This window comes from Nilaparvata lugens, chromosome 4 (assembly GCF_014356525.2).
Source record: "Nilaparvata lugens isolate BPH chromosome 4, ASM1435652v1, whole genome shotgun sequence".
In the NCBI taxonomy this organism is placed as follows: Eukaryota; Metazoa; Arthropoda; class Insecta; order Hemiptera; family Delphacidae; genus Nilaparvata; species Nilaparvata lugens.
In genome coordinates, this window is record NC_052507.1 from 80,180,916 (window position 1) to 80,197,254 (window position 16,339).

The 16,339-nt window shown below is 31.2% G+C and overlaps 1 protein-coding gene across 3 annotated transcripts; it reads left to right on the top strand.

The window, feature by feature from the left end:
- The first annotated feature begins 5,348 nt into the window (after nt 1-5,348).
- On the top strand, nt 5,349-16,127 carry LOC120351213 (astakine-like). Of its 3 annotated transcripts, none has more exons than XM_039427585.1 (3): nt 5,349-5,716; nt 12,001-12,142; nt 12,882-13,264. In XM_039427585.1, the coding sequence occupies exons 2-3, from the start codon at nt 12,004-12,006 to the stop codon at nt 13,178-13,180; spliced, it is 438 nt and encodes a 145-aa protein (XP_039283519.1). In that variant the 5' UTR covers nt 5,349-5,716; nt 12,001-12,003; the 3' UTR covers nt 13,181-13,264. The 3 variants fall into 3 exon arrangements, with proteins under 3 accessions (XP_039283519.1, XP_039283521.1, XP_039283520.1); XM_039427587.1 differs by lacking the exon at nt 12,882-13,264 and adding an exon at nt 14,696-16,127 and having other exon boundaries at nt 5,388-5,716; XM_039427586.1 differs by lacking the exon at nt 5,349-5,716 and adding an exon at nt 11,464-11,676.
- Nucleotides 16,128-16,339: the final 212 nt, after the last annotated feature.

Here is a 16,339-nt window from a genome sequence, read left to right on the forward strand (position 1 = left end):
TCCCTATAGAATTATCAAATAAGCCTACTTTACATACGGTATTGGTTTTACGGTATTTAGTCCTGTCAACGAAAGGTTATAGTGTGAAAAGTTTGAAAGACAATTTTTGGCCCAGCAGTTCAGTTCTGGGTAGTAAGGAGGTAAACATAATATTATCAAAAGTCCCCACCACTACAACCCAGTGCTGAGGGAGTGGGGGTGGTTCAAAGGTACTATTTTTGGTTTCTCGCATAGAATATTAGAAAACTACCTATTCCTCTTACGAACATGGCTGTCATCATATACAAAATTGAAGCTCACATAATCTCCTCAAATATTGATTCAACAACTCTTGTTCTATAATTATCATCTATAGTACTATAGTTTTCGAGATAACTACTTATCCGCTCTTAAAAGGTGTAACATTAAAAAAAAAACATGTTTGCCTCTAATTTTTTGCTTTTTCTGTTCTTATATAACTTTTTTTTATTAAAGTTGTTGATGCTGATTATGAGCTATAGAGTACCGGATCGAATTCTTTTCAACTGTAATCACAATATTGTTGACTTTGCAGATTTTTTTGGACCAGTAGGGAGGTGAATATATCAAAAGACCCAATCCCTAAACTTATTTGTGCTAAAGGATGAGGATGAGGGTTCTTGAATTTTGTTTACACACTTATATCTGGGAAAAATGCGTTTAATCGACATGACTATAACAACAGTTTAAAAATGAAGCTTGATGAATTTCTAAAATTCTTGTTCAGTGGAGTTTATAATATTTTCAACAGTTTTCGAGATATTATTGCTCTTGAAAACATTAATAGACAAGGCTTGAAAGTGTGAAATTGTTGAGATAACAGGTTTTAAACCAATTTTTTGCTCTTTCAGGGCTTATGAATATTCAACAATGCATCGTATAAATAGGTGTTTATCTCGTAAACTGCATACAAATTTATTATATGGATTTTCTTTAATTTGATGTATTATTCTACTATTACATGTTTTCTCTTCATTGTTATAGCACTATAGCAGCTTCAAGATGGGGGTGAAATTTTCAACTCTGCAATAATTGATCATTAATTTGATAATGAAATGTGAGCGGAATGTCTGGAACACAACATAGCAAAAATAGCAAAATTGCGCATCTCTAGCCCATTTGTATAAAGGTGTGGAACTTCGAAGTTGACACTTGTTGCATAATGGTTATTATGTAATGAGGTGCAGCTTTATAATAGGCCTAATATTAAAAAGGGACTACCGTACACTATAATATACGTACTGTACTTGCTGGGTACGAAATCTGAGCTGCATACTGCTTACTGAGTGTGTACGGTACGAAATAAGAATATAAAAGAGGGAGTCTAAGTGCAAAAATGGAGAAGGTTCTTTGCTATAATTAAATAATGATTGACTGTTTGACTCTAATTTTTTTATTGATGAAGTTGGTACTTTATTCTTGTTTGTATCTCTCAATTTATTCTAAACAACCAGCAGTTTCTGAGTTCATTATATGATTATATATTTAAATTAATTAGTTGATATTTGCAGATATAAACATATTTTTAATATATTCAGAGATATTTAACATATTTTTCTGGCAGAATTATATGTAGCCTATATGCTATATGCTGTTAGCATCATAGAGAAAGCATACCGGTATTATATTATGTCGTATTTTATGTACTGTATTATATTTGTGTATATATTCCGTTAATGCTCTCTTCATGCTTATAGTTTCTCGGAAGCAGAGAATTCTTTAACAAGAGTTCGATAACAAGTACAGTATGGTATATTTGTTTTTTTTTTTTTTAATTTGAAATTTATTGGAAAATGAGAACAACTGATACAATAGACAGAATACAGAATCCTGTGAATAAATTGAAGAAATAATGTACAATATACATGAAATTACAAAATAGCCAACTAAATGAGAGAAATAATAATACAGTACAGTACAGTAAATTTAGAACGAGAATTCATATTTTCTGCACTCCAAACATAGAATAACTTGTTTGTTGGCAGTTAGTCGAATGATGACAGTCTTTTATACTTAATGTAAACTGTGGCTTCAAATGCAGGAAATAGTAGATGGATAGGTATATCAAAGTCCACCATTAAGATCTGTAGGGGGCGTCATCTGAAGATGGAAGGTGGGGGTTGTGAAAATACGCAAAGTGTGTGAGACTATGCATCTGATTTTCGTAGTTTTATGGTTTGTGGACATCGTAGTAATAGTCTTTAAAAATAATGCAGTAGGCCTATTATATCAGTTCAAACTGTAATAGTCCAGTTTCCAGATGTGAATATAATAAAAATACCTTGACAGGTTCATTGTTTCGTATAATATTGGTTTCATTTTAGATTTTTGGAATTGAAGATGGGGAAAAAATATTCTTTTAATACTTATTGATGTAATTTTCTCTTGTAACGTATGATCATTGGGGGAGGGGGCAGAATACATGCATTGCCCCCCCTGAGTAATTATTGAGGGGGCAGAGAGTGCCTTGCCCTCCCAAAGTCGGCGCCACTGAGTTATATGGATAAATTAATAATAAGTTTTATGAATAATGAAAAGCCAAGAAATATAAGAAAATACAGATTATTCATCATAATGATCAAATATGTGCCTGATTCAATTCAGATGAAGGCTTGAAATTCCCTTGAGTCTTCAAGAAAAACTCAATTAGTTATACAGTTCTATATTGTAGTCTGTTTGCTGGTGAAATATCTGCTAGAGAATGCGTACAGAGATCTATATTCACGTTCTTGTTAATGAAAATGTTGTGAGAATTAAATTAAAGTTGAAAAAGGTTACATTGATTTTTTCATTTTTTTTTAATAAATATGAGTACCAGGCGCGGATCCAGGGGGATGGCGATTGGGACGCCGAATGGTGCTTGAAATTTTTTTAGTTTGAAAATATTCATTTACTAGGTGGGGGTGGCGTACGAGGGAGGGTCCCCCGGGACAACCACCCCAATCACTCTCCCCTGGTAAGGATCCTGGATCCGCGACTGATGAGTACCTTACTATACCATAATATATTATGAGACTCGAGGATTGTACAGTAGTATATACGAAAAGGGGTTAAAAATATTATCATTGATAGTAACCCCACATATATTATATAGTGCATTATCATGTTTGAAAAAGTAATTATGATTGTAAATATTGAGAGTGCGTGATTATATGTAATGCTGTTGGTTTTATAAATAAACTATTTTGGATGTGTAGTCCAGCATCCAAAGAAATTATTATTATCTTCTTCAATTTTATTTATGAATAGGAGGGCAGGGAAGGGTACTGGTTAGGAGCATGTGCGTCGGCTATGGGGAAACCCAAAGCAATGAATTATAGGCGAGACTACAATTAAATCTCATTGGCATTGACCGCATGAAGACGATTCACACTTACTAGATATACTAGATTATTCCGGCCTTGACTGCAAGTCCATGAACAACACTACACGACTGTGCAAATTATAAGAGCCACAATTATTATTAAACCGAGACAAAGGTAGAACGCTGATAATGTAGCCGGAAATGAAAAAAATCGAATCAACTAAAGAGTATATTCTAAATAGAAATTAATTAAAACCAATCAGTTCTTGTAAAAATATAATAAATTTTGTGTTGATGAAGATAGAAAATTTAATAGGCTCCATGAAATTCAAATAATTAAATAAAAATAACTTTCATTTTTTAAATCAACTTCAACTTCTAGTTAGATCTATTGTAAAGACTATAGATTAGGTATAGATCTATCTTACCTATGTCTAGTCAATAATTCAATTAACTTAACTAAAAGTTAATTCTTCATCCATCATTGTTTGAAGAGCTCCAAAACGTTAGAATGTAAATAAATGGTCTCCAAACTGAAAACTCACCGAATAATTGAGATTGATAAATAAAATCAAATAATGACTCAATTTTACGGTTATAAATTATTATAATTATAATTTTTATACAATCAGTTATTAACTTATAATAAATTTATCGTTTCAATTTGGAAATTAAACATTGAATTTTTGCTTAGAATAATTTCGTGATTCAATTATACGCGGAGAGTAGTGAATTACACAAATTTGTCTCAATTTTACAGCTCATCTTATTATAAAAAAATGATATTTTTTTATTTATTTATACATGAATTCATTATCTCACCCGCCAACATTTAAGAAAAAGTTTCATTTACGTAATCATAAAAGTAATAAGCTAATGATAATAATTTTCAATTGAGTTTATGAATAATCTTAAATGTTAGTCCATTTTTACAGAATATAGGTGCTCACCTTATCATCTTGGAGATCTCTCTTTTTTTGAATGAGAGATATAAATGAATAAGGACATCAATTTACAGTCGTTTCAACATGGGAGTGGTTGTATGGAAAAATTCGTTGTGATAGAAATACAGTAATGATAGTCGAACTATTTTAGTAGACTATACATTTAATATTGTACATGGTACTCTTAATTTTTCTTAGCTAATGAGCCTTAAATATATTGTAGAGTGGAATCTAATGGACTCACAGCTATTCGATCCAAAAATAGGTCGATATAAAGTTATTTTTATATGTGCTAACCTTTAGAAATCATTTTTCAGTTGTTCTCGGTTTATTACTGGGAGGAAAAGCCAAACAAATATAATGGAAAATCAGTTTTTTAATTATTTCAATAATATATTGGTTATGTCCCTCAACTTAATATCTAATAATTAATTGTAAGATCATGATTTAACACGAAACCTTTTTTATTTTTTTAATTGAAGTTATTCAGTATATATGGAATTAAACGACTTCAATTCAACTCAATTTCAATGTGGTACGATAGTGGAATTATTCATTTCCTCTAAATGAGAATCAAAGAATGTTTTTTCATTCTGAAGGATTCAGAATTCATTGTTCATTCTGTTTAAATGAGCATATACAATAAATTAATGCTTCTTCACTCAATTTGAATAACGTTGAATATAAACATTTATTCGAATGAGCATGGAATGATTTCTCAGCAAATAAATCTGAATCAATCAAGCTAAACAATATAGTGATTATTAATAAAAATTTTCAATCACATTCTTCGGAGCTGCAAGTTTTTATAACCAAGGAAAACACACACATAGCCCACTGCAGTTTGTACATTATTTCTGTTAACAACAAGATTCAATTCTGAGAATTGATCGACAGACCCAATGAAAATACATCGACATAACTTACTATTTATTTGACAATCCTTCTATTAAATAGGATTCATAGCTGTCATTAATCGATGACGTAATGTTTGAATAGTTAGTCTATTATTGTGGATGGTCGAAGTGAAAAGTGACCACGTTTTAGAATAAAGTGTTTTCTAGTAATACACGTGAGCGAATAATATGCGCTAATTTGCTGTGCGCGGCTGATCTGATAACAGCACGATTCTGGTTAGCAGCCTACGACTGCGATGCGGAGCGCATCTGCCTGCTGAATAATTACTGTTGCTTCGTAGTCATAGTCAGTCAGTCCACCACCGTCAGCAACACTGGATGTTGGCCTCTGCTGCTGGGGATGCCACACTTCTCAGTCAAACTCAGCTAACACCGCCTTACCTTCTTCTCTTGTCGATTTGATTCTACTCTACTTTGCTAGAGACAGTATAGATATTGATAGTGAACAAAGAAGTGTGATAATACCGTATATTATTAAAGCCTTCGTGAAAAATACTTAATTAGTGCAAACGATTGAAAGGATTACTGAAATTGTGAGTATGATAAAGATTTATTCATCTGTATTCCAAAATACAATTCTTTAACACATTATGTGGATAGGTTCTTTCACAATTCACCCGAAACTTTATGTTAATATGAAGTGGGGTTCATTTTTCTATCAATGATTCAAATTTTCTCAAATTAAGAAATTTCTCCTTCGAGATACATGATGAAATAATAAACCCAAAAAGTCTCTAAGAGGAGGAAAATTGAATAAACATTATTTTTAATGATTTGCAAACTCTTTGGAATTTTCATGAATTCACCACACAAAAATTCTAAATTGTATTTAGAAAGACAGTGTTTCATTTAAAGAGTAAATATATATTTTTTCCAATCAGTTACATGAATATTTGGACATTGGGTTTTCGACAATGTTTGTACATTGATTTATTCAATTATATTTTCTTATTCAATTTATTATTAGGTTATTGAATCAATTCAACTGATTGAATTTGGTACATATCGTTTTCAAAACTATGAAGGTTGAGTAACCCTTCACAACGTCAAAAAAAAAAAAATAAATTAATGCATAACCCAAGTCAGTACAAATGAGACAAATAGGAAAAATACCTATACGCTTTATTTGAATGATTCATTACATAAAATATCCTAAAATGATATTCTTAGTAGGACTAAACCAAGAGAATCCATATAAAATAAAATCATCGAAGATCTTCTATTGAATAAAAAAATTAATGATAAATAATGAATGTGAATGAATAATTCATATTTTATAAAGATCCTTATAATTCAAAAAAGGATTAAATGAATTTGGTACATTTTCAACATAATGTAGGTACTTTATTCATTGGAAAAATCAAACAATGAAATAGAGATTAGAGTCTGAATCATTGCAATCATTATGAACACGTTAAAAAAGTTGCTAAAGCATAATAGAATGAGTGATTTTTGAAAATGTAATATTAAAAGCCTAAAACATTGGAATAATATTTTATTATGTCATCGTCCTCGAAGAAATGCCGTTTTACTGCCAATATAAAAGATATGTGAATGAATTTAATCATCCATATAGACAAAATAGTAGTAAAGTGAAACACATTTAATTGTACTATGCGCCTAAAAAACTGTGATTCAAATAATTATCTGTGATTTTAGACAGTCTTAGCTATAATTGATTTGGTTGGATCAACCTTCTATCTCTAATGAAAATTGGTGCTAATTCTCAGATAATATTGAAAAAAACGCTGAGTATTTTCTTCTTTTTCTCCTTCTTCAACTTGGGCGCCGCTAATAAAAATGGCACTATGCAATGTATGCTCAACATATTTTTTTAGCATTATGTTGAGTTTATGCTCAAAATTATTGTACTCTCATTTTCAATCCAGTTATTCTGTCTAAAACAAAGCCATGACCATCTGCCCACCTTGGGACAGCCCACTTGGGACACTGCAATCATGATATGCTCATATTATAACGATGACCATTGCTTCTGAATCGTATTTTACTCAAAGTAGGCTACATATCAATGAAATAAATTATAAATAAATATGATATATGATTATAGCCTGTAATGTAGCTCCAGAGGAAGCCTAATTCAAACACATTTTGAGATTTTCAAATTTTCAAAAAATTTCAAATATGTATTTATAGTCTACTATTAATATTTATAATGGAATGTAAATTCAAATTTGTTTTTAATAAAGTAACAAAAATAATGAATTGCTTATTTTTAATTCAATGTTCAAACCTGGGCAAGGGATGTCCCATCGTGGGCCGATCTTGAAACCCAGGTTGGGACACTCCAAAAAAATTGTTTTTGCAATAATAAAAAAATCAATTGACAATCAATGCAGTTGCATTAATTAAAAAATGAAGAATTTTCTTATTTTTGTCCAAGCTATAGCTGTTTGAATTTTGGTGTTCCAAAGTGGGCTACTTCATCCTACTCTTTAAAAATTTTAAATTATTATTCTTTGGTCGATGCCTTTACCAAAACTATCATCATACGAGATTCCAGATTCCTTAACCAGGTAGCTTCTCCACCTCTGAGCTAATTAGTGAGCTCAGATATCTTATATCGAACACAATAATATTGAAGCCTAGTCAATTTGAAAGACTAGTGTGATACAAAACACACGACATAGCTCCATGATGAATAACGTAATGATGAGCTACCCAACAGATTACGTATGTAACAGGACAAAGTGTACGATATTGATGTTTTTAGTAATAATGCAAGAGCTGAATAAAAATGGGTGTTTTGAGGCATGCATTCCCATGTAACTATAATCGTCATGTAAGACTAAATCAATAATAATTACTGTACCCACAGTATTATGCAAAGAGGAGTTCTTTATTTAAAAATCTGGTGTGGCGCACTCACACAACTTTCCTTGCCGTTATTAAAATTGATCACCTGACGCTAGTGTAAACGCGCATCTCAAGTCAAAGATCTGAGCCAGCTGGTGACAGGACAATAACGCTGGATACACGCGAGATCTGCTATCTCTTCATAGTGAATGATTTAATAGAATCAACAGTTGACAACAGTTTTCAATTGAATAATTAAATTCAAATTTCAAGCTTATTTTCAATTTTAGGTGAAAATGTTACTGGACATTAATTGAAGAGATGTCCATGCTCAATCGTTTTCACTAAAAATTTTTTGTTTAAATTATATCTGAGACCTGATAATTGGAAATCTAAAATCAAACTTTGTATAGATGAGGTGGAGCTCCTGAAATTTTTACAGATATGGGACTTGTGGCAGTTGATATAGCTTATCAATGACTATTTTAGGTATATAAATTTGATCAAAATCGTTGGAGCCATTTTCGAGAAAATCGCGAAAAACCCTGTTTTTGACAACATTTTCGCCATTTTAGCCGCCATCTTGAATCGCATTTGATCGAAATTGTTCGTGTCGGATCCTTATAGTGTAAGGACCTCAAGTTCCAAATTTCAAGTCATTCCGTTAATTGGGAGATGAGATATCGTGTACACAGACGCACATACACTCATACACACACACACACACACACCACACACACACACACACACCACACACACACACACACACACACACACCAATACCAAAAAACTACTTTTTTGGACTCAGGGGACCTTAAAACGTATAGAAATTCAGAAATTGGGGTACCTTAATTTTTTTCGGAAAGCAATACTTTCTCCTTACCTATGGTAATAGGGCAAGGAAAGTAAAAAATCTGTATCGGAAAAACAAACACACACACATACCTCCCAAACGCATAATAATTTTTTACATTCATAGCTGAATAAATGATATCGGTTAAACTTTTCAAATGGCATTATACGAATTTTTCATGTCAGTTCGTAATATTGATTGATTCCAATGTTCCGATAGGAATCGAACACTTTTTAAAATATTGCAAATTGAAAGGAATGAATAATAATATTATTATAACAATTTCTCAGAGAGATATCATAGATCTTATTTAAGATGATACTTAAGGTTTGTGATATAATATGGACTGTAAAGTAATAGGACATTAGTGTTCTCTATTAAACAAAAGTACCGTATTAGCCTACACACAACGATCATATCACACAATGGTTCATAGTTTTCCAATAGATCTATGCAATCAATATGTAATTATTATATGAAAATGAAATACTAATTATTGTACATGATGGATGTGTAAAAGCATAGCCACCTCTAATACATGTATTAGAGGTGTCTATGGTAAAGCTAATACTTTTGTATAATATGAGAACTAATTTCTTATTACATTACAGTCCATATTAATACTTATATCACATAAGTATCACTTTATTATATGAAAATGAAATACTAATTATTGTACATGATGGATGTGTAAAAGCATAGCCACATCTAATACATGTATTAGAGGTGTCTATGGTAAAGCTAATACTTTTGTATAATATGAGAACTGATTTCTTATTACATTACAGTCCATATTAATACTTATATCACATAAGTATCACTTAAGAAAATACCTATGATTGACCGAGCGAAGTGAGGTCTAAGATTCAATTCAACGGTTTTGCATTTCTCTTTATGTTTATATTTATGTTCCGCATTTACGTCGAAACGCGGTAATAGATTTTCATGAAATTTGACAGGTATGTTTCTTTTTAAATTGCGCGTCGACGTATATAAAAGGTTTTTGGAAATTTTGCATTTCAAGGATAATATAAAAGGAAAAGGAGCCTCCTTCATAAGCCAATATTAGAGTAAAAATCAGGCTATAGAATATATTATTCATCATAAATCAGCTGTCGAGTGGATTATAAATTGCATGCAATAGCGCATGCAATTCAATATCTCAATATAACGTAGTGAAAAAACAGCTGTCGTGTGGACTATTAATTGCAAACAATGAGGCGTGCAGCATTGATGACTTGAAGTACCTAGTAGTAGCATAGTATTTTCTCCCGACTTTTCTCTGCTTTCAACTTGGTAAGCTTTTTATCACTCAAAATATAATATTATCAATTCCTTTTTATTTGCAATATTCTTAAAAGTTTTCCATTTCAAACGGAACACTGAGAACAATCAATATTATGAAATGACATGAAAAGATTGAAATAATACGATTTGAGAAGTTTTACTGTTATCGCATTTATTTAGTTCTGAATGAAAAGAATTATTATGCGTTTAGGAGGTCAAGAGATTAATCCCGAGAATGGAACTATAATAGATAATATTGTTAAAACACAAAAATAAACTTTTGGGGATTTCACATGTTTTAAGCATTAAGTATGATTCAGAGTTCAGTAGTTTAAACTCATCTATTTTTTACAGATTCATGTTGTGATACAGGGGAGTATATAAAGGGGGCCCAGCCCACCCCCCCCCACCCACCCGAAATAATGAATATAAGGAAAAATCAGTACAGTAATTACAGAAAAAAGTTCAGTACTCTGAATTTTTGATGGTAAAGGTATATTTGACGAACTGACAGTAAAGTAAAAAGGGCGTTCAGCGCAAATTACCCTTTGAATATGAACAGCAAAACTGATATTTAGTATCATGGGGTGTTAAAATCAGTTAACGTTACATTAACCTTGCCCCCCCCCAAATATATTCTATATTCGCCACTGTTGTGATAATATGGCGGGCCATGGTCTTCAGCAAACTTTTTCAGTTGTTTAGAAAAATCAATCCGAAATAAATAATCATAAATGAAAACTTTTTATCACAATTTATTAATATATCCTCATTGATTCCTGGCCAAAACTTCCAAGTGCATAATAATGATAAGAACTGTCGTAATGATAATTGGAAGTACTCAATTACTGTTGTGTACAATGGATCATGCAATTTGTGAGTCATCGCGTTAAAAAGGGCGATTTGTTGAGAGATTTATCTTCTGCATTAAAAGTAACCTATTGGGAATTATTTTGGTTTCCCTACATAAAAACTGCGTTCTGGGCTGTCCTCACAAAGTGATCAATCAGTCGGTCATTCATCTTATTGCGTTATGCGTTCTAGAATTCTAATAAAAACTTATCATCAATACTAGACTTATGTAATTAATTAATATTGGTGTGCGTTTTTCGATTGACGTACACGGCCTTTCTTTAAAGGCTACTAAATGAATCAATTTCTCAGAATAATTATAATTATAGAATAATTATTTGAGTCCCAAGAATAAATAATAATACCAATTGATGTTTTCTTATTTGAAGATTTTTTATGATAGTATGAATATTTTCAAATATTCTTTTCGACTTTCATACAGGATCTGACCTCCCAAGTTCAAAATTCTCATTTCTACTGTTTAGGATTTGAAGTGGAAATCTGAGGAAATAATTACTATGTGCACAAAGTGCACCTGCAAGAATTTATTTCCATAAAGTGGATTAGAGTGTGTTTGGAAAAATATTTAATTTGTAAAAATAGACTGTGCTTTTGACTTTATTGTTGTGAAAATATATTATGAGATCTGTAGGTAGCTGATGAGATGATGTGTGGGAGGGGTACACGGTAAGAAATATTTATTGTACATAATAAGGTCGCTATACATCTTAAAACGCATTAGAGTTTCATATTTCTTTCTTGTTGAATTCATTGGCTACTTTCAAACAAAAAATAAATAGATAATAGGTAATAAATATTTTCCACCATCCTTATGAAAATTAACCAATTGCTAGTTTCAATTGTATACCTTTTTACGTTGTACCCACCAACAAGCTTTTTTTGATGTAGACGTGAAATGTACATTGTATTGTGTTAAATGAATAAATAATGAATTTTTATTAAATAAATGAACATTGATTAAGCTTATAATATCAGAAGTATTTTTTCCAGAACATGAAGAATCTCCATGTCTCTTTATTGTTATTGTCGATTGGAAGTTTTCTATTGGTGGAAACTCGACCAGAAAATCGACCAGGATACATTGAATGCCAAGACAGTGCTGAATGTGGATCATTTGCTTGCTGTGTCATAGGTTAGTTCTCTCATGCTAGCCTATTTATATTAATTCATAATCAATTATTTTTCTCTACAAAATGGAGATGTCTCCAAGTAGACAAGTTTTGCATCATACCAATATGATGTCTCAGTTTTTTTCTGTGAATGGATATTTTCTTAAATCTTTTTCTTTCTATTAGCTTTTAATATGAGTATGGAGGCTCTCTCTCCACTCTCTCATTCATTTTTACCTGAGAATTGAGTTTTAATTATGGATAAATTGACCATACTCACATGTTTCTATTATTACCATTGTCAAATGTAAGTTTCACACAAATATTATCAAATAATGAATAATTGAATATTATCAATAATCAAATATTATATAATCAAAATAATTGAATATCACCAATAAACAGATACAATAGCTTGTTATTGTAATTTTTGTACTTGTTTCTCAAATTGTTTGCAATATTGAAATTAATATCGCAATACGCCCATTATACTGTGATAAAAGCCAAACTCCAAATAAATTATGCTTTAGCCTAATAAAATATAAAAATACAACCAAAGAAATATTAACATATTATTAAATATAATACAAATCCCTACCTATTATTTACTAGCTAAGCAAAACTGTAAAGCTCAAGCTTATATAAGCACTCCTTGCAAGTTGTAGGTTTGTAGTTCCATGCCTTGAAGAGATGTAATATTGTATGGTCATAGTATCAAATTTATAGAATTTTTACAACAGAAAAATCTGAATTCTATTTCAGGTACAAAGATGTACAGTTTACCGCAGTGCATGCCTTACCTAACAAGGGGTGAACGGTGTTTGGATACGAACTTTATGTCTACAAGCAAGAATGTCACTTATCCGGACAAAGCGCAAGTGATGTACACGAATGTGCATCACATCCAATGTCCGTGCGAATCGGGTCTCTCTTGTGGCATTATTGGTGGCAGTGCTAGTGGTGGTGGTGATGGTGGCCCTCCTCAATCTGTCTGTTTCGATCCTCTTCTAATGGATAACTTGAACTCTATCTCTAACTCTGTCTATGATAACTACTATTGATGTGATCCTCCACAAATCTTGAACATTTTATACGGTGACCAATATTATTTCCATATAAATATATGTTATAAGATGATAAAACTATATCAATCTGTAACTTATTTCAAATTCGTGTTTTTTATTTATTCATCAATGACATACACACCTAATAATAAATTTTGAGGTATTCCAAAATGTTCCAACTCTCATCAATTAGTAATAAATAGAGTACCTAATAAAGAATAATAGTTTACTCATAGTTGTAATAATTCATAAATGTCATTAGTGTAGGTAGCAGATATGACAGTTCTTAACATTGTTATTCAATCTACACTAAATAATAACGGAAAATCACAATATTTTATCAATGTTACAAAATATTATTTTTATTGATGACCGGGTAGCCTAACTTGTCTTATCATACTACATGCTTGTCTCAGCGTCCAACTTTCTTTATCCACTTTCTACGGGTCATCAATTATTGAGAATTTTCAGGAAATGGATCAGTTAATCCATGGAATGCTCTAGTGCCTTAACTATACAACACTGTAATATCACCTACTCATGAAAAGTATTCAGTGTTTAATTTTTTGTAGACAAGTTATTCCACTAGCCTATCATACGAAACAGAGCCTGGATATTTTCAATTTGAACTCAATATTAACAATTCAATCTTGTTCCATTCATTCACGACACTCCTCGCTTGTATTTTAGAGTTTAATAATATTATTGTAGACTCTCAAAATCAGGCATGTCTCAATACCATACTCGTATGAAGATTGTCAGCTTTGAATTATGCTGCTACTATACTCTCTAAAATATCATGAACATTTTTATGAGGTTCGGAACATAATGTGTAAAGCCATGGCTTACTTTAGATAAGGTCTATCTTTATCTTTATCTATCTATAGTAGGCTATGGTAAAGCACAAAATTCTTTTGGTATTCTATTCCAGAAAAAATAAAAAGTGTGAAATTTTAAAGTGTTATTTCTTAACTAGACACTGTATCAAATAGACAGGGACATGGACATGGACGCTGAAAGCAACGATTATTAGGTGCAATCATGAAAGATTTAATACATGCGGTATATTTTTGAAAATGCTATCCTTAGCAAATTTTGAAATTATGACTAAGTTACTATCTTTTGAGAAATAGAGTGATTGTTGAGCTAATAACAAAAGAATTTATTGACGACCTTTGATGAATTAGATAGTCGTATTTCAATTAATATCAAGAAATAAAAAATAAAAAAATCAAGTAGGTAACCTTTCTAGAAAAATTTTTCACAACATGTTTCAACATTAATGTTATTCACAAGTGAATAATGACTCACTTGAATGATAAATGACTCAATTTAAAATGACATTAATGTTAAAACATGTGAGTAATTTTTTTTAAAAGAGTAGGCTACTTTGATTTTCTATTTCTTGATAAATAAGTGTAGCCCTAACCAAAAAGTCCTATTAATATGTCTGATAACTTGTTAAGAAAAGTATTCTCAATAAATTATTGTGATTTTGATTGCTGATGACAGGAATGGATAGATACAGCAGTCCCAGATGCATGCCACACAGAAGGGAAGGAAATATTTGTAGACCTGCCAGCAATACACCTCAGAACAAAACCATCAGTATAACACCATTCGAATTTATGGACTTTACAAATGTCCATGACATCATGTGTCCATGTATGGCTGGATTGCATTGCTATGGTGATGGTTACAGTCTAGCCACATGTATCCGCGAACAACCGACGCTTTTCCAAAACGTACTGGATGCAAGTCAAGGAGAAGGCTTTGATTAATTTCAAAAATTCCATAACTGATTAATTTAATGCAAGAATATATTTATTGTGCTACAGAATATTATTAGAGTAAATTTATAAAATATACATATAGATAATGTAGATAGATGCTGTGGCCAATGAGCTGGACTATTTCCCCTCATATTTTTGCCGAAGTAGGAAATATCATCTATAAAAAATATGAATTTCTTGAGGCTTTCAAAAGTGAGCTAAACTTTACTTTGAAAAGCTCAAATCAAACTATAACTTCTGTTGTCCACTTATCTCTTACCATCATCCTTCCTATAAAATTCATGCGCAAGCCCAACGCTTATATGGGAATCAGACAAAAAGACTGATGCTAATTTGTGGAAATCTCCTTCAGTGATTGCAGTGAAATATTACTTTACTGATATAACAACCTACTACTCTCTACGCAACCTCAATGACACTGAGACTCCGATATCTATATCTGACGCTATATCTGATCTATAAAAGAACGTTACTTATTGATGTGTCTCTAGTTCACCATAGTTCTGGGCTGACGCCTGTTTACTGTATAGTTTGTGACAGGCCCATATAATTACTGTATACAGTAATTATATATGTCAAAAACAGTACAGTAATTATTATATTGTCTCAAACTGACTTTCTCGTTGCACAATAGTGAGTAATAACTATAAAATAGTGAGATTCAATCCTGTTACAATAATTGTAACAGGGTTATAAATCTCAGTTAATTAATTCATAATTATTATGAATTTTCACTACCTAGTTCAATATAGAAGTTCTAATGATCTGTGCACGGTAATCAAACATAACTAGACACTAATCAATCCAATAATATTCAATTTCAATATCAATTTTATTCCAATAATAAAGTTTCATCGGCTTTGCTGGTAAAATCTACTTATCAATAATAATAATTCATCAGTAAATTCAAGATAGAGGAGGCTGCACCAATAAGCAGGCCTACACAATTTAACCGGCCTATTACGTATAGTGTTTGATTAGATAAAAGTTCATTGTTCATTACACCATTCATGACGTATTATTTTAAGATTCAGATGTTTTCTACTTCTTACCGAACATTCTACCTACTTACTTGAAGATGTTACATAATATGAAAACAGTGCATTGCTTGAAGGCAAAACTAATATTTAAAATAAAAATAATTTATGGAAGCATTTGTGTATTTAATTCTATAAAACAGAAAAAACTCACAATGTTTTGTAGAAATATAAAAGTTATTCAATTCAATTAACAAAAATAAACTTACAATCATAGATGATATTGTTTTTAAAAAGGTTTCAGGTACTTTGATTGGAAGCTTTCTTTCAGGAATTAAAAAGGTATCATCGGCGAAAAGAAAACTCTATTTACTAAATAAATTTAT

Bases quoted from the DNA above. Each gene is read 5' to 3' on its own strand.
- LOC120351213 (XM_039427585.1), top strand. From the start codon at position 12,004: ATGAAGAATCTCCATGTCTCTTTATTGTTATTGTCGATTGGAAGTTTT. The intron at 12,143-12,881 runs GTTAGTTCTCTC...ATTCTATTTCAG, and splicing joins ATTTGCTTGCTGTGTCATAG to GTACAAAGATGTACAGTTTA.